The 27018-nt window shown below is 41.3% G+C and overlaps 1 protein-coding gene across 1 annotated transcript; it reads right to left on the reverse strand.

Moving 5' to 3' along the window:
- Positions 1–15428: 15428 nt before the first annotated feature.
- Positions 15429–26844, reverse strand: LOC133957527 (C-type lectin domain family 18 member A-like). The gene is made up of 12 exons (XM_062392990.1): positions 26739–26844; positions 25464–25555; positions 21134–21367; positions 20910–21007; positions 20294–20415; positions 19684–19791; positions 19479–19571; positions 19019–19125; positions 18777–18906; positions 18521–18617; positions 17742–17833; positions 15429–15882 (listed from the first exon to the last, which is right to left on the reverse strand). The coding sequence occupies exons 1-12, from the start codon at positions 26842–26844 to the stop codon at positions 15845–15847; spliced, it is 1317 nt and encodes a 438-aa protein (XP_062248974.1). The 3' UTR covers positions 15429–15844.
- Between the last annotated feature and the right edge of the window lie 174 nt (positions 26845–27018).

The following is a 27018-nucleotide window of genomic DNA, read 5'->3' on the forward strand; positions in this document are numbered from 1 at the left end:
TTGGTGTCTGGAAAGTCACAGAAAAATCGACTCAGGAATCGTCAAAATATTAAAGAAAACATGAAACACGGATTCTCAGTATGAGTGACACTCCTCATATCGTCTCACTGTTTTTACAAAGCTCATTGATAATCATGAAGAGCCAGTGTAGCTGCCTGAGCCACAGAGGAAAACGATCACTGGTTGTGTCTGGTTTTAACTCAGCTCTGTGACTTTATAAGACGACCTATGGAGCCGGCACGTCCCGGACCCACACTCCCTCCTCTCCTGCTTATACTCCTGCTCCAGACAGACCGAGCCCAGAATCAACACCCAATGAAAATCAGTGATCAGCGAGGTATTACTGTATCTTGACATGATAATCTTCTTTTTAAATGCACCACTGCACTCTTTCCCTCCACCATGGAGCACTGCAGACAGCTCATATATTATCATTGAGTGCCTTTCCTCATTCTTTCCCCTTCTTTCTCTGTGTCACTTCCCATGAGCCCCGAACACACACACACACACACACACACACACACACTTGTGTCTCCGTGACTTCAGAGGAAATTACATTGACTTACATTGATTTCCTGGAGACTTCGGCCCTAGTCACATATACGCAAATGTATCAGTGGCAAACCTTCGCCTCCCGGTTCCTTTCCAATCTGAGTGAGAGAGAAGGCCAAAAAAACCTTCACCTCCTATGACTTGTCAATTTGCAGTATGGCTTCACATGGATTTCAGCTTTGATGAATTTGACCTGTGATTTTTGCATGTGCGCCCAGACCCTTACTCTAACCTTTACCTTAGCTTAAAGACAACCTTAACCTCACCTTAAACATGTGTTCACCTTAAAATCCAATTATGTAAGGTATGGGGATGTTTATGGCCCCATGACAACCAGTCCACATAATTTGATTGTGTAAACAGATTTAGATCCCCACTATAAAATTAATTTGTAGTGGGGACCTAACACACAACCCCCCCCCCCCCCCCAAAAAAAAACCACACACACATCTTCACACACACACAGTCCTCCCCCACCACTCTCTAACTGAAGTGTCTCAGTGTGAAAACCTCATTACGTTCTGCCACTAGAACTGCAAACTCAACTGGACAGAGAGAGTCTGGGTCGCAGTCTGTGAGCCTGTGTGTTTAGTGTTTTTGTGCAAATGTGGATGCTCATGCCCTCATGTTTGTTTGTTTGCATGCAGGTAAAGGTATATGTGATCAGTGGTGAATACGTAAGGCCTTGCTTCCTCAGTGTGACAGCCCCCAGGTGGAGAGATATTCCCCCTGTTTTGAGTTCTGGGTAACTATGGCAGAATGAATTCACGAACTGTCCGGGCTGATGATAAGAGGCCTGCGGGCCAGCTACACATTTCACAAGGCATTAACTGGCACCTCATTCACTCGGCTTTCCCTGCCGGCCCTCAGCTCTTGAACACTCTCTTGTTTAATAAAAAACACCCTTTCGGAGCAGCCTCTTTTTTCATCGTGCATCGGTATGGGGATGAATTATTTTCATTTGTAAAGATGTGAAAGTTTTGAAAATTGGATTAGATGGAGAAGAATCAGTACTGTGGAACTGAGTACTGTCGCCTCTCAGCAAGGAGGTTGGCGGTTCGAGTCCCGGTTCTTTCTTTCTGTTCGGAGTTTGCATGTTCTCCCTGTGTTCATATGGGTTTTCTGCAGGTACTCTCACAGTCCAAAAACATGCAGATTTGGGTTAGTTAATCGGAGACTTTATCTGTACACAGGTTCGTTGTTTGGTGTCTCAGTTTGATCCCTCAGCAATGGAGGCTCCACCCACCTGGTGATCCTTTCCAGCCCAAAATATCCCATGATTCATTGCACCTCTGTGACAATGAATCTCATTCAAAGAGGTAATGGCGGTGGCAAGTGAGGTGAAAACATATATTTTCAAACCTAAGTAATCAACCAAATAGCCATTGTTAAACATGTTGAAAAAACAAACATCGTTTCAGCAATTTTAATCAACTGAGGAACATTTTGGTCAATAGCTCTGTTGCTAGGCTACGGCTGCGCAATAGGATGAGCAGACCATCTCAATTCGGTTTGGGATGAAGACCAGGTCCTCCAAAGGATGCGGCCCCTGAATTGAGACACAGCCTCTGCGTTTCAGCCCAGTTACATGCTGATGACCTGGCTAGTGTGTACCCCGCTTCTTGCCCACTGTAAACTGGGATTGGCTCCTGCTCCCCCCGTGACGATGGATGGATGGAGAAGCATCTGCAACATCAGAGTCTCATCTTTTTGCAGTTGTCACTGGAAAACGGAGGGGAGTGTAGTGTGGTGTAAAACACGGGATCACACAGTGTTTGTTGCTAAAATTTGGTTTAATGTTGACCATTTGAATGTGAGATAACAGAGGCCTCTGTCCAGTTTGATCTCTGTTTTGGATGAAGGTCTCTCTCCCTGGAGCGTCGCTCGGACCCAGAACACACATTCACTGTTTCCAACCTTGAGATGTATTGAACAAAGATAACTGGCTCAACTGGGAGCAGCAGTGCAGGTTCTTCTGAGGGTAATCCAACTTAAATTGGCCCGTCTCTGATGAGTTATTAGACGGACGATTCAATTATTCTCAGGAATAGTGAGAGTGTGAAACTCAGTTAACTCCGCTTTAGTGCCTTTCTCCTGTTCTCCTGCCGCGAGACAGACGGAGCGTGTGTGGCTGGAATGAGCAGCATTCTCTAACAGGCCCATTCATCATCCCCCACCGCCCTATCTGCCGTTGTCAGGGATAAGCTTGCTCACTGAGACCGCCAAACTGTGATGAAAACAAAAATAAGAAACACCTCTTAACTAACCGGACGTTTCAGCGTCAGCCAGTGAACCGGACTGAAAACAGAGCAGAGGGAAACACATGAAAACACACGGGAACAAAGCACTACAGAGGGAACATGAAAGTGCTTAAAAACATCAGATGACGTGTTCATAAAATACTGACTGATCATTATCTCTCTATGACCTGCAGAAATAGTTTTCTGCAGCAGCAGCTGGGGGATGCTCAACAAGCTACACACACAGAATAATGATGAAATCCCTTAATACCTGAAGAATATAAATTATTTTTATTTCACACACTGTGTCAACCCCTGCTGGAGCTGAATAGTCTTAAAACAGTATACAGTATATTATAATACAAATGTATAATACACAAGTAAATTATTTTGAAAGGGTCCCGGCCTGAAAATATCAGCACCGCAGATCCATTTCAGGAAAATATAGTATTTTAGTATTCAAGAAATATTATCAAAGCATATTAAATTTGATTCAGAACCAAGTAAGACTCACACGCTGTGTAGGCTTTAGTCATCTCAGATTCCTCTTTATTAATGAAAAGTTAAATTCTCAAACAGCTTGTTGTCGTACTTGGCTTTGACCAGCAAACTTCAAAATAAATGCAACTGTGTTGTAATTGTCATTGAGGTAGCTGCCTATTTAGATATTCAGCTAATATGGAGTATCATAATCATTCATTTTGAGTTATTTCTCCGACCACCTGACTTATCTGAATCAAAAAATATAGTTACTCTTTTTGCTCTCCACCAACTTCTAGTTAGAAGCGTTTTAGAGCTTTCATTGCTGAAAACATTTCCCTCAAGAATGTCAGGAACGTGGACATTTGCGTTTTCACATACTATTATTATTATTTTATTTATTTGATTAGGACAGTGCACATTAATCAATATGTCAGCCAGAGCATCAATATAAATATGCCGGAGTTAGCTTAATTGCTAATTTTCATCCGTTGTCCTAAGGCAAGTCAAGAACATAAAAACAACATACCAGTATACAAAATAGATTAAAAAACACTTTTACACACAAAATAGGTCCCCATATCAAGAGTCCATGTTAAAAAATTAGAATGACCAAAGGTTACATATGAGAGCAGGTCTGGCTTGCTACTAACCACTGTTTTTTCTAAAGGTGGTGTAAGTGGCACAGTCTCTAACATGTGTTGGTAATATATTCCAGGACTGTGTTCCTCTGATGGACACCACCATTTGACCAAATTTGGTCTTGCGGCGTTGTATTTCGCAGTCACCTCTAGTTAGTGCTCGTGTATTTATTGAAGGGATTTCTTCTTTATAAAATTCTGTAATGGTGGAGGGGCTAGTCCGTTCAGAACCTTAAAGATTAGACAGACATCCAAAAACAGCTGAAAACTATCGAAGGCCACAGAAGACTTCAGGCTGTTCAGTGTTAGTCTGTGAAGCTGCTTTAGAGAAGCAGGTGCGTGTAACACAGTATGAAATCTGGACAGGGATATTTTTGCAGAGAGTGTAGGCCACACTAAAGTGTCTTTTAACTGGTTCCACTGAGAGTGAGGTTGTTGTCAAAAGAGAAATGGGAACAGCCGCTGGCTTGGAAAGTAGTTTTCCCAATTTGCATCTGCAAAATAACATCATGATAATCACAATGTTACCACCCTGAATTATTTAACAGAATTGTGTGATTAAACATTTCCCAGAGGTAAGAAATGTTTCATCATGATTAAATCTTTATCTCTCTGTGTTGATGCAGTAATAATAAAACTGTTTGTTATAGCTGCAGGATTCATTCAAAATGTATCATCTTAAAGTGAATTGATCCACAGTTAAAAACTAAAATGAATCCAACAATATTCGACAATGCAGATTCACAACTAATATATCAATGACTCAAAGCAACAACAAAACACACAAAGAGTTCCAATAAACAAGAATCCCTCTTCTTTTCCACTTTTAGGAAACCAAAGAAATCATATAACCAGTCCCCACAGGGTATGATCAATGCATGATTAAAGTTTCACACTGGGATTTGCAGAAAGTCCAAATGTCAAATGTCTCTTGTTAAAAATGAAGCAGCCACAGATTTTCCATACAAGGCATTGTAGTAGACTTAATTTATATTGCAATTTCTATACAGAAGCTACAAAAAGAGTAGAGGGAAAGTAAAGGATGGAACGATTAAGAACCATGGACACAACCTGAAAATATCTATCAACAGAGAAGAGTTGTTTTAGAAACACGATTTATCGAGTGAATTATAAGATGCATTAAAATTTTAAGGTGTTTTTTCTCATCTTATGGAGGTTCTGTATGTCTGGGTGCTGTGTTTTAATGGAGAACACATCTCTCTGAATAACTGAAGTCCCTTACTGCTGACTGTTATTAGAACTGATTTCAAGATATCACTGATCAGGTTTTTTTTACTGCTCTTTGTACGCTACCAGAAATCTTCAAATGTTTTTGGATGACTAAGGCTGAGCCATCACCTGAAAAAATCAGGGTTTTGAAATGATCACAATAAAAGAGATCAGGGCTCAACTTGTAATTTACGATCCAACTAATCTTAAAAGCCAATGCAATGAATTAACTTCCAGTCAGTCAAATCTGCCAGAAGTGTGGAATAGCTGCTGTTGAGGGGTTTCTGACCGTGCTCACTCATTACATGTGATATCACATCTGAACAGCATTAGGAGAACAGTGCCTGTCTAATTCCACTCATACTCCCCGTCTCTCCCAATACCCAAGGTCAGGTTATAGATAAAGGGCCAACGAGCAGCACATTGTAGTGTCTACGCTCATAGACGCGCATACCTAATTCAGATGCCCCAGACAGAGAGGCACCAAACTCCAGCTCTTTTGCATACTACACCAGTGGCAAGACGTAAGGATACAATGGGATTTAGTCTATGCATAGTTAAGGCTTAACAATCCAATAGGATGTGAACACTGTCTTGGAAATTCGGACAATGTGGAACGGGACACAAATCTATTACGGTATGGTCACATTTTGATGCTCGGAGCATGGTGCATATGGCAAAGGTTGGTTTGTAATATGCACACAGATGGGAAGCTGTTCTGTCTCTTTATACATTTTGCTTCTTCCTCCTCCTCTGGTTGAGGGTTATGGTTTCTAAGCCAAAGGTCAGGATCTTCTGACGATATCAAGACAACACCTTAGTTCAGGCAATAAGGTCAAGCTTCATTCAGTTGAACAGGATACAGCATTATCAAGGTTACATTGTATGAGATTCCCTTACAACACCTACTAGAGAGGGACATCAATTCTAGCCTTTCATGGATGGGCTGTTTGAACGGGTGACACAGGGTGAGGGAGATATATGGGGATGCTGTGTGAGACATCTTCAGACTTGAGGGTGACAATTGCTCGTGTTACTCTGTTGGCGTTGTTATATTGTTTCGTCTTCTGGTCTCCTTAATCCATCAAACATTAAAACCTTCTATATAAGACATCAGCTGCTGCCTGAGTTCTCCTTTCACCTGCTTCCAGAAAAATTCCATAATATTGTCTTGAGACCATGTATGAAGAGAGATAGAGGCCATATCAAGGCTACGTTTTAGTTTAGGTAAGATATCACTGATGGTACCTTTACACCTGCCATCCACACTACTCTGGATTTTACGAGAGCAATAACTGAGATGTCTGGAAAGAATGACACGGAATGGTTCTTATCAGTCTCAATTGGACAACCAACAGTGAAGGCAAAATATTGCAAACACAAATTGTTGCTGCCTTGATGTACAAAAACAGATATGTCCATTTCAGAAAATTCTAACATACCTCCAAGCATCCATTACGTTGGCATGGTTTTTAATTTATATATCCACAAGAAGGCACACAGGGGCGAGAGTTTCTGAAAACTAGCTTGCTCCTGGTCGAGGAGGCTGTGATAATTTATGAGGCAATAGTGACATTAATGCCTTTGGTTGTTTGTTAACACGCAAAGTTTCTCATCGAAAAGATACGCCAGTGCTGAAATTACCACCTGGTGTCCGACGGGCTTTTTCACATTACATTTAGCTGACGCTTTTGTCCAAAGCGACTTACAATTAGTACACTCAACTAATAACTAATAGGGGCCATTTAGGGGTTCAGTATCTTGCCAAAGAAACTTCGGCATACAGTTGGGGAGGAGTGGGATTTGAACCGGCAACCTTCCAGTTGGAGAACGAACACTCTATCCCCTGGGCCACACCGCCCTCACTTTAATTACTGGCCAAAATAACCAGTAGACAAGCAAGTGTTTTGTGTGTGTGTTCGTGTGTGCGTGTGTGTGTGTGTGTGTATGTGGCTTGTCAAAAGGATACAGTTTGTGTCAGTATCGGCTGTGTCAGGTTAGAAAAGCAGAAATGAGAGGCAGATTTTTATATATTTTTATATTTGGCATTATAGCTATAAGCGTTCTGCTTCCTGTCAACCTCCCAACTGCCTCCATGACAATACTGACTGATTATTTACCCACTCATTCACTGACCAACAGCTCTGTCTCACACAAACAGGAAATCATTGCAGCAGATTTTTCTCAGCCGACACATCAGTCCTCTTCATCCTTCGCTCCGCTTGTTCTCCATCCAGCAAATGACACACTTCCACCACCAGCTCCGCCAGGCTGCATCGCTCTTTGAAGTTAATGAGTCAAAACTATCAGTTGATACGCTTTTAATTAGGAAATGGGTGGAATGATTTTTAATTTGGACATTTTTAATTGAAGCTGTCATTTTCAATTAAGATATGACGTCCATGAGATGCTCCCTCCTCTCTCAACTCTTCATTTATTCAGTTATCTGCAGCCTCCTCAAGATGTTCCATTCGTTTGCCTCCTGATCTCTTATCTCCTGCTCTCTTGCTGGTATAGGACCACTTTCATCAGTGGATGGTGACAAAGTCTCCTCTGTTGTCAAGCACTGCTGCTTCCTCTCCAGATTCTTTCATTTTATCCCTCATTATACTGTTATTTTTTTACTTGTTCTTTCCATTGGTTCATTTCTCAGTCTGCTCATGCACCTCTCTTCTCCCTCCACTTTACATCTTATTCTGCTTATTCCATCCCTTTCTGTCTCCTTTTAGATAAATGGTTCAATTAAAAAACTTAAATTGAGCTAATTTTATTTGACCACAAAATACGATAGAAAATGTGTTTGGCGTGCAAACAAGACATATAGGCAGCACAGTACAAAATGCTATAATGCATCACATCTCATTAATGTGTTTCATGGTTTAGGGAACACAAAATGCAGACTCCAGGCAAAAAGGAAAGTTGCTGCAAGAAGAATATGCAATAAATTAACAGGGTTACGGTCTCAAGAAGGCAGGTTGGCAGGAAACAGGCAGTAAAGTCAAAAAACCTGAATGAAGAAATAAGTAAAGGGCTTGAGGAATCACCAGGGAGTTGAACAGAAGATTGAGGATGAAGAGGGAAGATGAACAGAACTGAACAGAGGCACGATACAAGGAAATGTATCGAGACAAACAAACAAAATGACAAAGCGCAACTTTGAACACAATCTAAATGCACAAATAGGCAGGGATGAATGGGCAAAGGTGAAACAAAGAGCCGAACAGACAAAAGGGCAAAGACAGGAAGTGAAGCAAATTAAAGAAAAGTAAAACAGGAAATAATAAGTTCAAACCATGGATGAACTCTTCACAAAGAGGCAAAGCACTTTGATCACCACCTGGTTATTTTAGGTAGTTCCTATCAAACAGACGATTGGGCAAATTTTTCTAATAAGTGTGGTTTAAATTTGTTACCTGGTGCAAAACAACATCATGATTGAAAGCTCAAACTGACTCACAGTTAGTCAAGTGGGTGTTTTGTTGGGACCTTACTACAGCGGCTCAAACCCCCAATCACTACTACACAGACATTGGCGCCGAATGTGCAAGACGACAGCATTGGAATCCAAAATGTTTTGGCTTAATTTCTGAATGGTGGGAAGAAGAGGAGGTGCAGCGTCAGTCTTTATTTAAAGTCCATGGCCGAAAACTAAGGGTCCAAAAAAGTATCCTTTCAAGGGCACATCATTAGAGAATGATGAAGAATCCAACTAGCTAAATAGATTAAATGTAGATTTCATCTTAAATTCTACTGTAAAAACTTTCTGCAGTCTTTTCTCAAGTCGATATGCCCAACTTTAGGTAAAAAAGCTTTTCTTAAATCATTACAGTTTGAACCCAAGTTGTTGTATCCTTTCCCAGAGGCAATTTAAAGGGAAACTCTAGGTGAGAGTTTTCTCTGACAGCAAAGACCAGTCTTGTAGATTGAGGAGAGGGAATAACCGGGGATTTTGGATGTAGTTCTAACCGATGCAGTTCCTACCACAGATATATTTTTTCCAAGCTAAACTTTTCCTGGAAAATAATTGCACCTTTGCCCATAAGATTTTGACAGCCAATTGTAGTGACAGAGAGCTTACCAGAACGAGGCTGCTGTAGTGATCAGGGGCGGAACTGTTGATCTTTCTTGCCGAATGCATGCATGATAAACAAAAAGCGTATTCAAGATGGCTAGATTTAAAATCAAAGTGTCTGCTTGTTTTATGATGGTTGAAATGTGTCAGTGGATTCTGATTGTAAATGTCTTATTCATTGTGATATTTGTTTGCTTTAGTTTAATATTAAAAGACTAGTTAGTGATAGATAGCTGTTTAAGGGAGTGGTTTTATCATTGTACAACTATTTAGCATTGGTGCCTGGTTGATGTATGGTGAAATAGTGAATGCAGGTCTCTGACTTGCTGTGTATCCTGTCTGAAATCTTCTTGAAAGGACCTTTTTCCTTCAGCTGTGTGATAGCGTTCGATCGGATATAAGATGAAGTGGATGTCATACAGTATTTCTCCCCTCCAATTACATCTGAGCCGAACAGAGCAGGTACTATACCTCCTGTGAGGATGTTCAGGAAATGATATGAGAGCTACAGCTTCAAGAAGTCTAAGACCCAAACATGAGGAGAAAATCAGATGAGGAGATAATGGTGCTAGCAAGCGACAAGAACAAGACAATCTGTTACTTTCACTTTTAAATACTCACTTGAACAGTTAACGATACACATGTTAAAAAATCAAGGGGTGTTAAAACTTTCTCCACATGTCCAACTGCAGCTCTGTTTCTAGGCGACAGCGATAAGGGTGGGAACGACAGGTGACGCAAACCACAGACTTCTACCGGAGTCATCACCGTTGTTCGGGTCTCCACGGTCTGGATGAGGACACAGCTTCTGAGTTCATGTAACCATCATCATGGAAAGTACCAGCCTCCATTCTGATGTCTGAGCTCCTTGTTGCTGCTCAACTGTGTATGGCTCTAACACATTATCTTACCATTACACTCCTCTCCTCTCCTCCATTCTCCTCTTCTTACCTCTCCTCCGCTCTCCTCCCCTATACTCCATACCTGGAGGAGTGGGTGGCTGCAGCTTGTCACGGCCCATTTCCTGGTGAGGAGGCTCTTGAGGGCAGCCCGAGCCATTCTTTGCCCGCACAATGCTGCGTTCTCATTAACTCTTATCAAAGTTCATCTTGCATCCAAATGCTGTGGGCCGCTCAATACTGACTGCACTGAAAAGAGAAAATGAAAAAGACAAAGCCAGCAGCGGGGACAGAGGGAGAGAGGGGGAGGGAGAGAGAGAAAGGACGGAGAAATAATGGTGATTGAAGAGGGACAGAATAATGACTGCAGCCTGACTCGTCTGAATATTGGTTTGATGTAAAATCAAATAGTTTATATATGATGCTCTGATAAGTATGTTTTAATGTTTTTCTTTCTGATACACACCAAGACTGTCTTTGTCTATTTGAATTTTTTACAGCTGTAAAAGAAGTGAGAGAAGAATAAATGGCCCGGGCAAATAAGCGAATGGAATTCGTCATCTTAATTCAATCTTACCCAAACAATAGAGACTCTTTGAATGCCCTTGTGTTATTTGCTTTCAATCTGCCATCGATAGAGAAATGCCAGTGGCAGCGCTCACAAACCGTTACAAGGAGCATGGCAGAGATGAAAACACCGGCCCGGTTCTAGTAAATAGAGCAGACGAGCAGATGGAGAGATGAAGCGAGTACTTAGTGCAATCCTTACGTGATTTGTTCGCGTGATTAGAAATCATCCGGTAATTCTGTCCTCAAGCATCATCCACCTCTCTTCATAAACACACACACGGTTAGTGTCGTCCTCCTGTCATCACATCCCACAGTGCAGCTGCATTTCCCATTCGAGGTGTAAAGGGAGATAATTAGAGGCTGATTGCAGCTTTCAGTGATGATCACAAGATGCTTAAACACATAAGAGCTCTATTTACAGTAAGAAAGACATGATCGTGTCTGATGAGAGTTTTCCATTAAACCAGTGTCTTGTCTGATGGACGGATACGAATGGATGTTGCTACCTGTGATCAAATCTATAAACCAACAGATATTCATACCGTTCTTTAAAGCTGTTTTACATGAGACATGAACTCCATTAGTTTCCAGAGTTTGTCTTTCACATGTGAAGATAGCAGCAGGGAGAGTTTAGTTCAGACGAGTTCACAACAACAGGAACATTCATGGCGTCTCTTATTCATCATTGAAAAGATATGTCTTCCAGTCTCGTGTCGACCACTCGCTCTAAACTTCATCTCTCACTTGGCTCATTCCTGTGTCAGGAGGCCATACTGTTTCTACGACTGGATGATTTCATTCATGTTACAAGCTCACAAGTCACACTGTCTAACTATGGACGCAGCAATACAAATGGATGAAAGGATAGGGTTGATGTTATTCTGTATTTTTTTTTCTGTCAATGAAAACCAAGCAAATAAATTACAGTGAATAAAATAAGTTCACTTCCGTCTGATCATAGAAAAGACTGTCTCAAGGTATTGTTATTACATTTGAGCCTTTTCCTGTATAGTTAATGCTGACAGAGCTCAAACAAGTCAATGTGGTAAAAACACATAAACACTTGAATACAAAAGATAAAAATTACATGATTGTAACTTTTCATTTATAGCATACAAAACAGCAATCAAACAAGACAACTGGACTCATTGGAGAATAGAATCCAGTGCCCAAAAAGCCAATATGGCTAAATGACTGCAGGAGGAAGCTAACTGTTGAACAATAGCAAGACATCAAGGCAGAGCTAGAAACGGAAATAAAAGATGTGTATATTCATTTGAAATGTATGTTTACAGTATCATAGAAAGTTCTCCCATTTAAAAAAATCTGTCGTGGTGAAGACAAACAGAGAAAAAGTCTGAGAGGGAAGGTGGTTTCAAAATAAATGAGGCATTCAAGAAGAGATTTTTCTTCTTTTCATTTTGGAGAATCTCTGGGTCATCGTGCGTTCTGCGGCGGGTGATTATTATTGCTTAAAAACAAACTTTATCTGGCCCAGTGGACTTCTTCTCAGCTCACGGCTCTCAGGGCCTAACAGCTCTCATCCAGTTCACTCGCAGCACAGCAATGTGAACACTTTCTAAACCCTTCACGCTCCATCGTGACTCTGCCTCAGCTGCCAGACAAACACCCAGAGGAGACTGTTTGATACCATAAACTGCACCACAAAGAGTTTCACCGTGATGGATGTTGTTGGAGAGTGTCTCCACTTTGCTCTGGAGCTCTGTCCCGCTATTCCCCACCAAAATATTAAGACGTTTTCGAATCCTTGTTGTTTTTGAGTCTGTGCACATGTGCCTGGTGCTGAATATGGCTCTTGAGTCATTTAGCACAAACCAGCTGTGTCCCCGAAATAATCAGGTCTGTAAAGAGAAAGCTAGTTTGTCGGATTAGAAGCTCATTGAAAAAAAATTAAACACATCAACTAGTGTGTGTGTGTGTGTGTGTGTGTGTGTATGTGTGTGTGTATGTGTTTTGAGACAGCTTAGGGTCTCTGAGATGGCACTGTTCTGCTGCTCCCACTTTAATTGGCTGCTGGCCCCTCAGCTTCGCCTGAAAGGAGAGTCATTTAGGGACCTTTCACTCTCACAGAGGATTGTCGGTTACCGCTGCAGGAGAAATTGCATTCCTGTTTCCATACAATGGGCTGGTCTGAGTTGGACGGGGCAAGAGTATCACTGTCATTATCATGACAATGGGAGCTAATTCCAGCGCCACTGGCATCATTCTGAAACCCTCTGCAGCACCAGCTTATCAGGGGGCACCATGAGAGCAGCGGGAGGCTGCGTGAGCGCCGCGACTGAGGTGGAGATCCACACATAGAGCACACACACTCCCAACAGACACACACAAACACAGTCAGGGCTCATACTTGGCTCAGAGAGTCTGTTGCTTGCGTGAACCATCACATCAGCAAAAAGTTTATTAGACTGCACATCCCATTAAAATAGCTTTCAGTTTGGGAAGCCTGATGTATTCTCACTTCTGTTCACTCAAACATTTTACCAGGGGTCTGGAAGGGAAAAAATGTCCAGAAAATGTCCGGCAGCTGACTCAGACATTTTCACACACAGAAAATTCCCAGCGAGTAGGTGAACGTGTCGATGACGTATCTAGCATGTGATGGACGGAAACTGGAGGAATACAAATATCTCAGGATGCCATAATTGAGTAAGATGCTGACCTACATGTCAAGATTTGAGAGCTTTGGCAACAAAGGTCGACGCCAGTCCTTTCCAAAGCAACATTTATGTCACGTCCTGCCTTCTGCGTGCACTACCCAGTGCTTTACACTCACCTGAATGTTCCGGACATTGTCCTGATGTTGTGAAAGTGTCTGACCAGGACAATCTCCTGCTACATTCTTCATATGTGAAAAGCAAGCTCCAGAAAACATTTGCCGCAGTTAAGTATGAAAACAGATTTCATGACAATCTGTGTCTAAACATTACTTTATTTTCCCATAAAATGTATTCAACCTCTTCAGCCTCATACATTTTTAAGGCAAATGTTACTGAAATGATCCATAAAACATCAAGGATCATCTACAGTTGTTTGAAATGTAAATCCATAGAAAAGCTTGACTATTGTGTTAAAGATATCTTCTTAAAAAATGAATGTGATGAAGATGATGAGGATTGTATATGATGTCTAACAGAGAGGGTAAGTTTGACAATTTGGGAACTCTTTTTCAGAGTCAGATAATCAATACCACTTTTATGTTTGATTGTGCTCCCTTTTTACTACAGTATTTCCTGTTTTAGTGTCTGAAACGTCTCCACCTCCTTTCAGATGCCCATTTGCTGCCCTTGTGTTCCCTGCTTCTGTGATAAGCTGTGTCTCAATCCGGGGGGCCATATCCTTCAGAGGCTGCATTTGAAGACAGATTGTGTCGCAGCAAATGTGTCCCCCCCCGAGTAACACAGGGTCAACCAGGTGAAGCCTTCGCGGCCCAACATATCCCATGATTCATTGCACTTCTGTGACAAATACATTTTCAAAGAGATAATGGTGTCAAATAATGAGGCAAAAACGTTAGGATTTACTTTTAAATGTAAGTACCCAACAGAAAAATGAATGGTCAAAAACGTTGACAGGGTGGTGACGCAATAAGAGGACCACACCGTCTCATTTCGGTTCGGTCAACACTGTGTACGCAGCGGGTGAAGGATGCAAATGACCACGGCTGAGTAGACCGGGTCCACTGAAGGATGCTGCCGCTGAATTGAGACACAACTGTTCAACTGTCTGTTCCTCTCCTGATGTGTCTGGTCTAACTGTCTCCGCCTCTTCTTGTGTAGTAACACTGTTTGTTCTCTGCCTTCTGTGTCTGTTTTTATTTGATCCAGCTCCCAGCATACCTGCATTTTCTAGTGCTAGTCATCCGGTGTTTTTGCTTCATTAGTTCCTCGACCTTGAGTTTGCCTGTGTACTGAACGAGCAGAAGTAAGTAAAGACTTGCAAAGCCAGAGCATTTTTGGATCCTGAGGAAAACTTGTCCTTTTTCCCTTCAGGATGCTTTGACTAATAAGGCAAACACAGACAATAACACAACAGAGAATTATTTCCTTGACATTCTGTGATATCATATTTTACTAACCACCTCCTCGTATGCTCTGAAGTCAGTGGTTTGTGGCGTCTGTGTGTAGACAGATTTGTTTTGTTACCAGGTGCTGAGTCACAGTGTTGTCAGGGCTTTGGAAAACTCAGCAGCAGAGATGCATGAAGCACCTACAAGCACCAACAGAATCTACTGATTTGATTTTGTGTTATTATGATAAAGGTCAGGTGGATCTACCACCTCTCTCAAAGTCTTTCATGGTGAGAATCAAGTTTTTAAACATGTTTACTTGTTAAAACGTTAACATTATAAAAGAGACATGTCTTGTGGCTGAGAATTTCCACCTACCCACTGCATTAAACAAATACCAGACTGAAAACAATGAACAGATTCAGACAGCAAGGGGTTGTTGTCACAAACCTAAGAACCCAATCCTATCAACTTCCAATTCCAGATGTTTTTGTTACACTCATGTTCGAACTACCACCAGTTATTCCTTCTGTTGCATTATCAGGTTTTGGATTTTTCCCCATGTCATGATTAATATGTGGGAGACTTTTTCGCTCAAACTAAAAGCTGCTCACTCAGAGGATACATGCAAAGAATATTCAATGACCACCTGACATATAACAGTTTAATGATACATCATTTACAATATACAGTATATACATTCATCCATCTACGATTGACAGAAGATACCAACGAGTGGTTGTTGTCACATCTCGCATTTAACATGTACAGTACAGCAAACCTAGTATCAGCCATAGAGTGTATATAAAAGTGGATGACAGGACTTCTCCCCTAAAGTGAAGCCAAAACGTCTTGATTGCCCCCTGGTGGCTGGCTTCAGTGTAGGTCATAAGTCCCACCCCACTTTAGAAGCACGGGAGACAAATGGATTTATTATTTGACATCAAAATGGGGTGAAATTATTGACAGCTGAGACAGACTTGAGTTTGTTTGAGCGCGTTTATCGAAGGGAAGTTTCCACTGCAGCTCCATCCCCCACTGACTCCGGCTCCATTTCTGGATAGTGGTGACGGGGTCGTTCATCTTAATTTACAGACCATGGTTTCACCACTTCGAGGAATCAAGGTCCATCACCTTCCATCGTTCCAGCGGGCAATGTGCTCTGCAGCTATGACACACACACACACACACACACACACACACACACACACACACACACACACACACACACACACACACACACACACACACACACACACACACACACACACACACACACACACACACACACACACACACACACACACACACACACACACACACACACACACACACATTATAAATCAATGTAAAAATATTATGTTGAGAAATTGTAAAAATGTAAGTATCAAAAAGAGGTTTGGTTGGGTCTTATTCCTCCTTTTGATGCTGTTATTAAGGTTCAGCATGAAAGAACAGATTAAAACTATAGACCCCGTGTGTACACAAACAAACACAAACACGCACACACACAGTGCTCAGAAGCATAGTAAACCCTTAGGCTGTATGATATCCACTTATCGTTTAATACCAATAACACTACACAGTCATGAAAGCTGTAAATGACTCTGGGGTGAAAGGCCCTATTGGCTTATAATCAGCCGAATTTATGAATTTCACTCTTTGTTGCAGCCGTGAAATTCCTCCTTTCATTTTGAGGGGAAGGGTGAGATTATGACTGATTGAAGAATATGCACAAACGATTAACTTTCTAAAGATCTCTATGCTAATGTCGCTTAACCACCTTTATAATCTGACCCTGGAGCCCTCTCTTGGTCACGATCTGTCAGTCCTGCTTTACAGAAACACCGGCTACGCAGGCTGGATCATTAAGAGCTCTTCAAAAAGCAGGTTGTAAAGGATTCGTCCCTGTGTCATTGACCACATACAGAACAGATCGCTCTTTCAGCCCCGATCAATACCAGATTACATACCAGCCACTCGCAAAGACACACTCAAGTGGGTAAAACTAAACATCTGCCGCCATCTCATCCCTCTTGATCAAGTGGTGTGTGTGTGTTTGTGTGTGTTTGTGCGTATACACACTGTGGGTCTTTGTATATATTGATTGTTTGAAGGCTCTTGATGGCGAACACTGAGTGCCATTGATTTAGACTGAGTGCCATGTTTGAATGTGTGGGCAGGATTACACAGCGATTCCAATGTTTTGTTCACATCATTAACGACAACTGGATTATCATTTTACACCTCACCCTGACTGTCAGTCACAGAGGCAGTAATATATGTAAATCCTAGTAAACACAGTCATTCTACTGTACAGTTTGAATAAAAAATATAAAAAGATACTATTTTGAAATGATATTTGTGTTTGGGTCAGGTTCTGTAGAGGTCACAAATCCCCTTCTCCATGCTAGTAAATGGGACATGGTGCAAACTAAAATGTACGCATCTAATACATTTTTTCTTATCACATTTATTGTTCTTAATTTTTCCTTTAAGTTTGTTCTATTAGATGCTATAGAAATAGAATGTTGAAGATATAAGAAGATAACAATGTTAATAATTAGGCTTCAATTTTGGTAACAGGTTTAATAATGTGTCAAGACTACACTTCTTGTGTGTTTTCGGATCCGTACTCTCTTGATCAGAATCAGCCTCATCACAAATATTCTCAGGAGGCCGGCTCCTTTTTGTCAGAAGGAGGGGACACACTGATTCCCTGCACTGAATCCTGCTTTAATGGCTGGATGGTCGGCTATGGGACCTTGAGAGAGACAAATCTGTTTCGCCGTGACACTCAGAGCGTGATGGTTTTCTGGATCAGAGCAGCTGCTGCTGGACGGAGAGCAGGAGGTGAAACTCAGTCTCCCTTGTGAGTCAAATGTGGACATGTTGCAGCTGAAGACATGCAGCCAACCATGTACAGAGGAAAGAGGGAGAGTGACTCTGTGGTTAACATCTCCACCTCACAGCATCTAGGGGGTCGGTGAGAGAACTTCCTCCCCCGTCTCCCTGAAGAAGCCTTACCATGTTGGCAGATGTATCGGTTCCGTGTTTTACAGCGCTGGTCATTCCAGTTGAATGCACTTGATGCCTGCAGCTCGACACAGTTTCCAAAACTGGACAGAGACAGATTACATGCAGGAAGCTTTTACAGTGGACGAGGATACAAGTCAGATCATGCTCTTTTTATTTTCCTGTTTGAAACTTTTTTATGGGACAGACAGAGGGATGGATGGATGGAAGGATGGATGGATGGATGGATGGATGGATAGATAGATAGATAGATAGATAGATAGATAGATAGATAGATAGATAGATAGATAGATAGATAGATAGATAGATAGATAGATAGATAGATAGATAGATAGATAGATAGATAGATAGATAGATAGATAGATAGATAGATAGATAGATAGATAGATAGAAAGAGAGAGACATCTAGTGGTCTGGGTGAAGGTTGCAGATCAGCCAACGTCACTGTCTGGATTTACATATAAGTAATAAATTACAGGCAAACGCTGAATAAACAAGTGCAATTCATGACTGCAGATGCTTCCATACAGAGAACAAGGGCTCATTAGTTAGTTTGAAATGCTTGCAGGCTTGAAAGATTCAATTCTTTTGTGACTTTCATTTTGCAGTTGTAAACTAGATTAAAACAGAAAACATGAAGCTTCCACAGAGAAATGAGGTTTCCTGGTGATATGTGTTGTTGTTTGTATGTGTTGTTGTTTGTTGAGCTCCATTGCACTCCCCCATCTCTGTTTGTGATGCACTCTGCAGCAGCTAAACGGGTCTCTTACCCTTGGTTGTCAGGTTGCCCAAAGGCGAAGCTGCTGAATCCAGGGATCTCTCCTGTGTCCCAGCGAAATGAGTCTTTCAGAGGCTTATATGTCAGACCTGGGGAGCAAAAACAGTGCTGTTGTGTCCGTGCAGCATCTCCACCTGTTGCTAAACCTCATCAAAATGACAGCAGTCTGCTACATCATCCCAGTGGAAGAGAATATTGTGTTGATTTAACAGGTTACACATTTGGGTGACCGAGATAAAAGATTGTACCAATCCAGAAATTCCGTGTCTCAAAGTCGGCGTTGGTGACCTCGTTACTCGTCTCCAGGTGACTGAGGTAAAACGCCAGGATGTCCTGAACCTTCTGACTGTGGATCTGACACAGAACCCCCCCTTGTTCCTGGTGGTTTGAACAAAGTTAAGACCACAGTGAAAGTCTTGATATAATCATTTCTTTGATGCCTGGCTGGAGGACTGACTCTCTCAGTGGGAAACACACTCTCATCTCTGACCTGACAGTGAATCTTGGCTCCATAGTAGGTGTCGGCCTGTGAAGACACAGTGAAGCACTCTCCATCTATCATCACGTCACAGCCGTGGAAGGGAAACTGCACTTTCTCTGTTGGGACACAAGAAGGGAACCTATCCGTCATGGATCCAGTTCAGTGAATGCACTTGAATTTATTGTCATCTTTTAAACAGTTTCAGTTGTGCATGCGGATGGGGTTTGAAGAAATGCAGTTTGTGCTAACAAACTGAATTTTGTTGTGACAGTGTTGGAATTACATTCACATCCTAAGAGCCAGAAGATATGTCTGCAATTGAAATGGAAAAATGTCCCATTTAAATGTCTTCAAAAACCGTGTATGAATAAGGATACAGTGTGCTTTTGAATTTTGAAGCCAATCCGTCTCAGAATAAAAATAGCTCAGATGGATGATACATTCCTGTGCTTAAGTACACTGCACTTACCCGCACACTCAGCACCAGCGTATCCGACATCACACAAGCAGGAGCATTCTTCTTCTTTGAATTGACCGTGCACACAACGCACACTGCACCGTACTGAAAAAAAAAAACATAGTAACGTCTGCCTCGCTACCACGAATATTAAAATACTATAGACAACAAACCCATTCAATGTTGCTTCATATGTTTTACGGTCTTCTACTGCTACCTTGACAAAAGCGTCCGGTGAAGCCGGCATCACACTTGCACTTGCATGATGAGATGTTAAGATGGCCGTGCTGACCGCAGCTCATGCGACATGGGTTCCTTGGAATCTCTGGTAAAGTAGAAATGCAGACAGTTCAATAGAACAGAAAGAGTTTGCATCTGCAACCTGAATTAGTGTGTCAATGTCAGCTGGGATTGGCTCCTGCCCCTCTGACCCTCAAAGGATAAGCAGTATAAATAATAGTTGGATGATTGAAAGACAAAACCAGGATAGAAAATAAAAGAAACAATGAACAATATTTGATAACCAAAAATATGTCTCACGTGGACCTGAAAACTTTATGAAAGACGACTTAATGTCATATGCATCAATAACGATAATAAACTATGTTAATGGGGTAAGATGCACAAAATTACCCTGAGAGAAAAATAGCAAATTCCAGATTTATCCTTCAAAAACAGCAGGTCTAGGTCAGGCTTTTATATTTCAAGGTTTCATGTTTGATCCGTGGAATTAATTGTGCATTCACAACCCTCACTGAGCGAACGACCAATGACAGCATACTAAACAGGCATATCTAAAAATATGCAGTGCATACATCTGGTCTTACCACACAATCCACCTACATGATCCCACAGTCTAAAGCAGCCAGACATGGAAGACGTGCAGAGGGAGCAGTACAGGCCCGCCTTGTAGGGCGTCACCAGGCGGCCATTCACCTCCCAGTTCCCCCTGTAAAACAACAAATATAAACTGAAGAGCACAGAAGAGACAAACAATTGGATGTCAAGTGATGGCAGGTGAGTTTTAACCAATCCTAAATTTTAAACGTACGAATGAAACCTGCACAGAACAAGGACTCTGTTTTGCGATAATCATATTCGGACACCTTCATTCATAGAGGCATTCAGATCCTTTTCGACACAAGATTCCCTGGAAAGCAGTACTGACACTGAGTGGGTTATCCTGGTAAAATAAATTAAAAACAGGTCATTTACAAAGTAGATGTATTATAATTCTTATAATAATAATTCATTTTTGGCCTCTATAGTCAGGCTCTTTTAACCTTTCATGTAAATACTGCGATTTCAAGTAATTATTATTTTTGAGCAGGATGGCAGATTCAACACTGTTTGTATTTAGTTTCAAACAAATATTTAATTTGCTCAATCTATGCTGTTGGATTTGATGTTTTCATTTTTGGTGAAAAGGTGTGTAATGGTTACCCAGGGTTATATGCACAGACAAATATGTCCCAGAGGCCTCCTTCCTTCTGACACAGCTGGCTGGCACAGCCCACATGACTGGAAGTGGCCCACACCAGCTACAACAACAACAACAACAACAACAACAACAGGGATAAGACGCATTCAAACGCCTTTAAAACACATATATGAATACCTATGAGATTTCATTGATGAACATACAGTTTGTATCTGTGTGTGAATACCTGTGTGTAGTGTTGGCAGGTGGTGTTCTCTCTACATCGCCCACTCAAGTAGAGAAAATCCCTTCCCTCCTCGAACCAGGACTCGATGACATCATGAAACGAGGCGACGCCACGAGGAAAATGCTGACTGATCACACCAATGTGACTGAGTGCTGTAGGGTGTTGAGGGGAGGGGTCTCTGTGACAGGACTCTGCCATCTCTTTTGCCAGTAAGGCCAACTTGTCATCCCACTCCTAGGGACAAAGACAATAGGAAAGATGTATTTAGTCAAATTAGTATACTTCTGCCTTTTAAAACTAGGAATTCCACCCTTTGACCATGGAAATCTAATGGATCTCCAAATTCAAGTGCCAACTGGTAAAAATGTGAAGAAATGCCGTAAAGATAGACTTCATCTTGTTGACCTCTGACCTCCGACCACCCACATCAAATCAGGTTATTTGTGATCTTGAAATTTGAAAGAATGCACTTGAGGTGTTTCTTGGGGCCACAGTGACCTTGACCTCTAAATTCCTTGAGTCAAAGTAAATGTTTGTGCCAGATTTAACAAAATTCCTGATGGGTGATCCTGATATATCACGGTCACAAGAACATGAGGTCCCTTGACATTGACCGTCAAATTGTAAGCATTCATCCTTGAGTCCAAATGAATATTTGTACCAAATTTAAAGAAATCCTCTCAAGTTTTTCCTGAGACTTCTTGTTCACTATAAAGGTACAGACAAGCGGCAGACATGTCGGCAGGAGCTGATTATCTTTATCGTGAATAGTTCACCAGCAAGTGATGCATAGAAAGGCATTAAATAATAATTGATAAAAAATATAATGACTTAGTAATGACATCAATAATTAGAAACAGGAAATTCTAATCATCATATAAGTCATTCATCAAAGTGTGTTGTTTGGATCCAATAAGGCTTGTATTGTACTTTGCAGACACTGATTAAGACGGGATGACAGAAAAACTTGTTGGCATGAAGGTCACTCCTAATAGTGCCTGAGTGATTTAATTCTTTTCATGGGCCGGAGCCAACTGTTGGCTGAAGTGGGCGACAGGGCAGGAGACATCTCAGGCAAACTGCCAGGTCATGACAGGGCCAACAAACACAGACTGACACTCTGGTATAAACACTTCACTAAAGCCCTGGTTTGAGTGGCATATTTTCCAAGCTTTGGATTGGCTGCTTCAAACAAACGACGGGTTTCCAGACAAACTTTCCTCTAAAACTCTAATACTGAAATCATTGTAATTAGTTCTGTTCCGACTGGGTGGGACAAAAATGATGGGTTATTTTTTTTGCATCAGTAATTCTTTGTATGACTCCCAGAGTAAGCAATAAGGGAAGGGCAAATTCAATTGTTTATTTTAAATGAAACTATTAACTGCATTATAGAGAATCTAAGCTCCAGTGTCTCTGGACGAGGGATATCGGATGGTGGATATTGATTCTCCTGTTTATGCATCCAGAGTGACATTATGTTTTCAGATCGTCTGTCCGATTCTTGTGAGCACAATATACCAACACCTTAAGAGAATTTCAAAAATTTGGTACAGACGTTCAGTTGAACTCAGGGATAACCTGATTAGATTGTGGTGGTCAAAGGTCAAGGTTGTTATGACCTCACATAAAATGTGTCTTTTGCCTTGTGAACTCGATATCTGCAGGGAATCTTTTCAAATTTGGTACAAATATTCCCTTGGACTCACCAATAAACTCATTACAATTTGGTGGTCAAGGGTCAAAGGTCACAGTTATAACAAAACTTATTTTTGGCCTCTTGATCACGATAACTCTTACTGAAGGGAAGTTCCTCCAATTTGGACCAGACAGTTGTCAGTTGGACATCAAATATATAAAGATTTTTTAATTTCTTATGAGTTCATTGTTCCAAGCTAAAAGTCACGTTTATGGATGCAATATGACAGGAACACTATACAAAAAACATTATCGTTGCAAGAGAACTGGTCATTTGTTTTGATTTCTTAATAAATTGTCCTTTAAGAGAAACTCCCTACTTTGAGAAACAAGTTAATGTTATTCCAAGAAAAGTCAAGGTGTCCCATTGTCATCTTTCCTGTCAGTGCGCTATCTGTGCATCAACTCAAAAAGTACATGCATTAATCTCTTAAAATGAAACGTCTATCCAAATGTTTCTGCACGGTTACGCAGTTTGGAGGATAAGTATCAGAGCTGTGACTCTGATGTGAGATGTGGAAAGGCTGATCAAGTTCAGCGTTCACTCTGCGCTGTGATGTCACGCAGACAACATTTAATGGCGTTTAATATTGAGACAAGATCTCGTGGCCAGGAGGGTTGTGATCTTCATATCAGAAGTTCATCCTGAACTTTAATCATCTGCCTCTGAGAGAGAGGGTGTGACCTCATAATACTCTTGAGGAGCTCAAAGGAAATTCGCAGATGGGGAACTGGGCGAGAAAAGGAGGAGCATCATTTATTCCTAAAAATATTGCTAACTTATCTCAGCCTTAAAGCAAAGCCTAAAGGACTTTATTTTAATCACTTAAACACAATCTCACCATAATGCTTACTGGTTCGTTTATGTACGTTAAAAAAAAAAAAATCCATATTCAGATATTCAAAAACACAGTCGAAACCTTGAGCTTTTTAACGTCTATCAGTAAAGCTCTTTAATATGCCTCTTCAGCTCGACAAAGCCCCTCTGTGGGTTTTCGCAGGGAAATTACCTGTAATAACACAGCTGTGAATGCAGAATGATTATTCACATCCTCTTTTTCTCATTACCGCCTTATCAGTGTAGAACAGTTCTCTAAGGCTGAAGAGCAGTCGAAGAAAAGGGCTTCAGTCGGAGCATGTGGCGTTGAGGATGTAATCTATGAAGTGACAGTTTGCCCTAGTACAAATCTCATAGTCGGCCCGGAGGATATCTAATCCAATGTGAGCGTCATAATCCATCATTACCTCTCACAATCACAATCACATGCAGGCAGGACAGTGGTGGGGATGCGGTAAGAACTGAATGGAAACGCAATAGATGAAATCAGATAGGATTGTGTGTTTTGCAGAAGGTGGGGTCAGAATAAACCGAGAGAAATATTAATATTCAGAGTTGGAGCACATTCAACAACATCTCATCATGGCGCTCTGACCTTTTATATCACTCTGTCAGATTTATGATTGACAGTGTATCTAAAGTACTTAACTATCTGTGTTTATCTGTAGGGTAACAGACAAACAAGAGACTAATGATGCTTGATTCTACTTCAATTCTATTTCAGAGAGAAAAAAGGAGACAAATATTGGTGTAATTTGACTGTGTGACATTCACATGATGCTATACATGTATTACCTCCGCCTAGGAGGTTTTGTTTTCATTTGTTGGTTGGTCAGCAGCATTACACAAAAACTACCTGATGGATCTCTCCACGAAACATTATATCCATGATATAAACCAAGGAAGAACCCATTAAATGGTGTGGATCCATATTGGGGGTAGGTTTGCATTTTTAATGTAACTAGAATGACACTGATAGAATGTGTACCTCTGACAAGGTCCAACAGTCCCCTTATGAAACTGAATTTCAACTCACTAGATCTGATACATTTTTGTCATCAAGAGCCATGAATAATTCTTTAAGAAAAATATTCTTTCATCTGCAAACCTGATCAAAGTCCACACCAGCATTTTATGGTTCCTTACTTGGTTTTCTATCACATCCTTCCGCCAAGTTTCGTGGAAAACCGTCCAGAACCACTTAATTGCCTGGGAAATGGAGCCCAACAGAATTATAACATAGGACGGCTTTTGAATCTGCTGCCTATGACAGTAGGTGTTTAGTTTAGAAAGGCCTAGAGGTAATGGTGTCTGAGCTACTGAGGCCACATGACTTTCAAAGTACTCAGATACAGGCCAGTAACCAGTCAGATTTACCTTCAGCCTCAGTGTGCCCTCAGGTTCAGCTTTTAATGTTATTGGGATTCAAAGGCTGAAACACCTGATACAACTAAATATTATTATTTTCATTATAACAGCTAGTCTGACAGAGCTTAAATGTGATAGTGATATATAATTTGTGAAGCACTTTGTTACCTTGTTTAGGTAAAGTTATTTTTATTATTATTATTATGTTATATTACAACACGTAGACTGTTGCATCAGAGGAGAGAGAGATGGTCTACAGTAAAAAGATAATCCTTCTAATAGAGAGCTCTGTGGGCAGTGAAGCACCCTCAATTTTTAACAAGAGAACATCAACAAATGAATTATGTTAATGTGAAACCCAGATTCACACCACACACACACAACCACACACACAAACAGAAGAAACAGACAATAGGTGTCACAAACCATTTTTTGCATGTTAGCTGCCATGGGTCTGACCCGGCTGCGCAGTCTATTGTGCTGGGCGACAATCTGCGAGCACTCCTTCACCCCGAGGCCTGGGAGAAAACACAAACGCTCATTTAGTATACATCTGCCCTGTCGCCACGGCAACGGAATGCAAGTGTTTTGGCGGGATGTTTGAGTTTATGTCCGAGACTGTTGTGTGTATGTGTGTGTGTGTGTTTTTGTAAAATTGGAGCATGGCCTATGTCACAGTTTCACTCACATCCCAAATCAAGGGTAATTTCAAGTAAAACACAAAATATCAATCAAGACAATGACAATTTATTTTGACCATGTGTGCGTTCAATAAGCGAACACACACCCTTTGATTTATAAAGAAATCATACCACTCAGGAGTCTGTAGGCCTGTATGACACCTTTTCCATTTTAATGAACAGAAACCACACCATATGACTTCTACATAACATTACTATATATAATGTACTGAAGTCCGACTTGGTATGGAATCATTAATTCCATGATGTAAGGTCGTCCTATGGATAAATAACAGGGTCAGCAATAGGATCACCCCATATATTTACTTATTAGATCTGAGCACATTTCTCCGATTCAGCTCTGAAGTAACAAGTTGCTAATTGTGCCATGTGTTTGGCAAAAATACCATCAACGTGGTAATTTGTTAATCTCATGCTACACTTATAGAACAGGGGGCAGTGACAGAAATGCTGGGCTGCTGGTGCTTTGCCAGATAGATTCAGACAGCTAAGAAAACCCAGAGTCCACAGCTTAAAGGATTGCCACTTGATTGTCAGCATTAAGAAGACAACTCCCTACACAAGCTATTAAAAAAACTTTTAAATATTTCTTCCCCACATTCATTAATGTGCCCCATAGGTCACTCCCTTTACTGTATTGATGTACAGGGTTAATTCTATGTTATGGTTTTATGCGTAATTCAACCAGGAAGGACCAATTAAGATGTAATATCTCTTCTTTCAGGGAGTCCTGGTTAAGGTTGTGAATTAGTAAAAACAATCAAATATTAATATAAGCAGGGACAAATACACACAAACATACTAAAACGCAGCGAACTGATTCCTAAAAAGAACACACATATGGGATCGGTGGTTAAAACGAATTAAAGAAAATTCTAAACATGCCAATGGAGGCTGTAGTAAGTTCACAGGTTAGATGTTCATCCTGCACCATAAGTTGTGGTGCGTGTCCCTCGTGGACACCTGACTCGTGCACAGTGAGTGGAAACAGCGTGTTTACCAGCGGTGGAGGAGTCTGGGATCATCCGGTGAGCGAGGAGAAACGGAGCCAGCGGGAACAAAACCACGAACAGTTCCAGGTGCAAGGGAGCTGCTCCAGGCCCCATGGTGGTTGAACTACAGGAGGGGTTCTGCACAAGTGACCGCTCGATCAGAGCTTTCCTGCCCTTCTGCCACCTCCTCCTCCTCGTCCTCCTCCCCCTCACTCCTCGTCTCCAGCAGTCACCGCATGTCTCTGTCTCTATACCTACAAGGTCCCATGTCTCATTTCATAAGACCGT

This window comes from Platichthys flesus, chromosome 1 (genome assembly GCF_949316205.1).
Source record: "Platichthys flesus chromosome 1, fPlaFle2.1, whole genome shotgun sequence".
NCBI lineage: Eukaryota > Metazoa > Chordata > Actinopteri > Pleuronectiformes > Pleuronectidae > Platichthys > Platichthys flesus.

Excerpts from the sequence above, each read along its gene's own strand:
- LOC133957527 (XM_062392990.1), bottom strand. The coding sequence starts at position 26,844 with ATGGGGCCTGGAGCAGCTCCCTTGCACCTGGAACTGTTCGTGGTTTTG. Across the intron at positions 20,416-20,909 it reads GTCTGTGCATATAACCCTGG|GGGGAACTGGGAGGTGAATG; the intron begins GTAACCATTACA and ends GTTGTTTTACAG. Across the intron at positions 18,618-18,776 it reads GACACGGAATTTCTGGATTG|GTCTGACATATAAGCCTCTG; the intron begins GTACAATCTTTT and ends TTTGCTCCCCAG.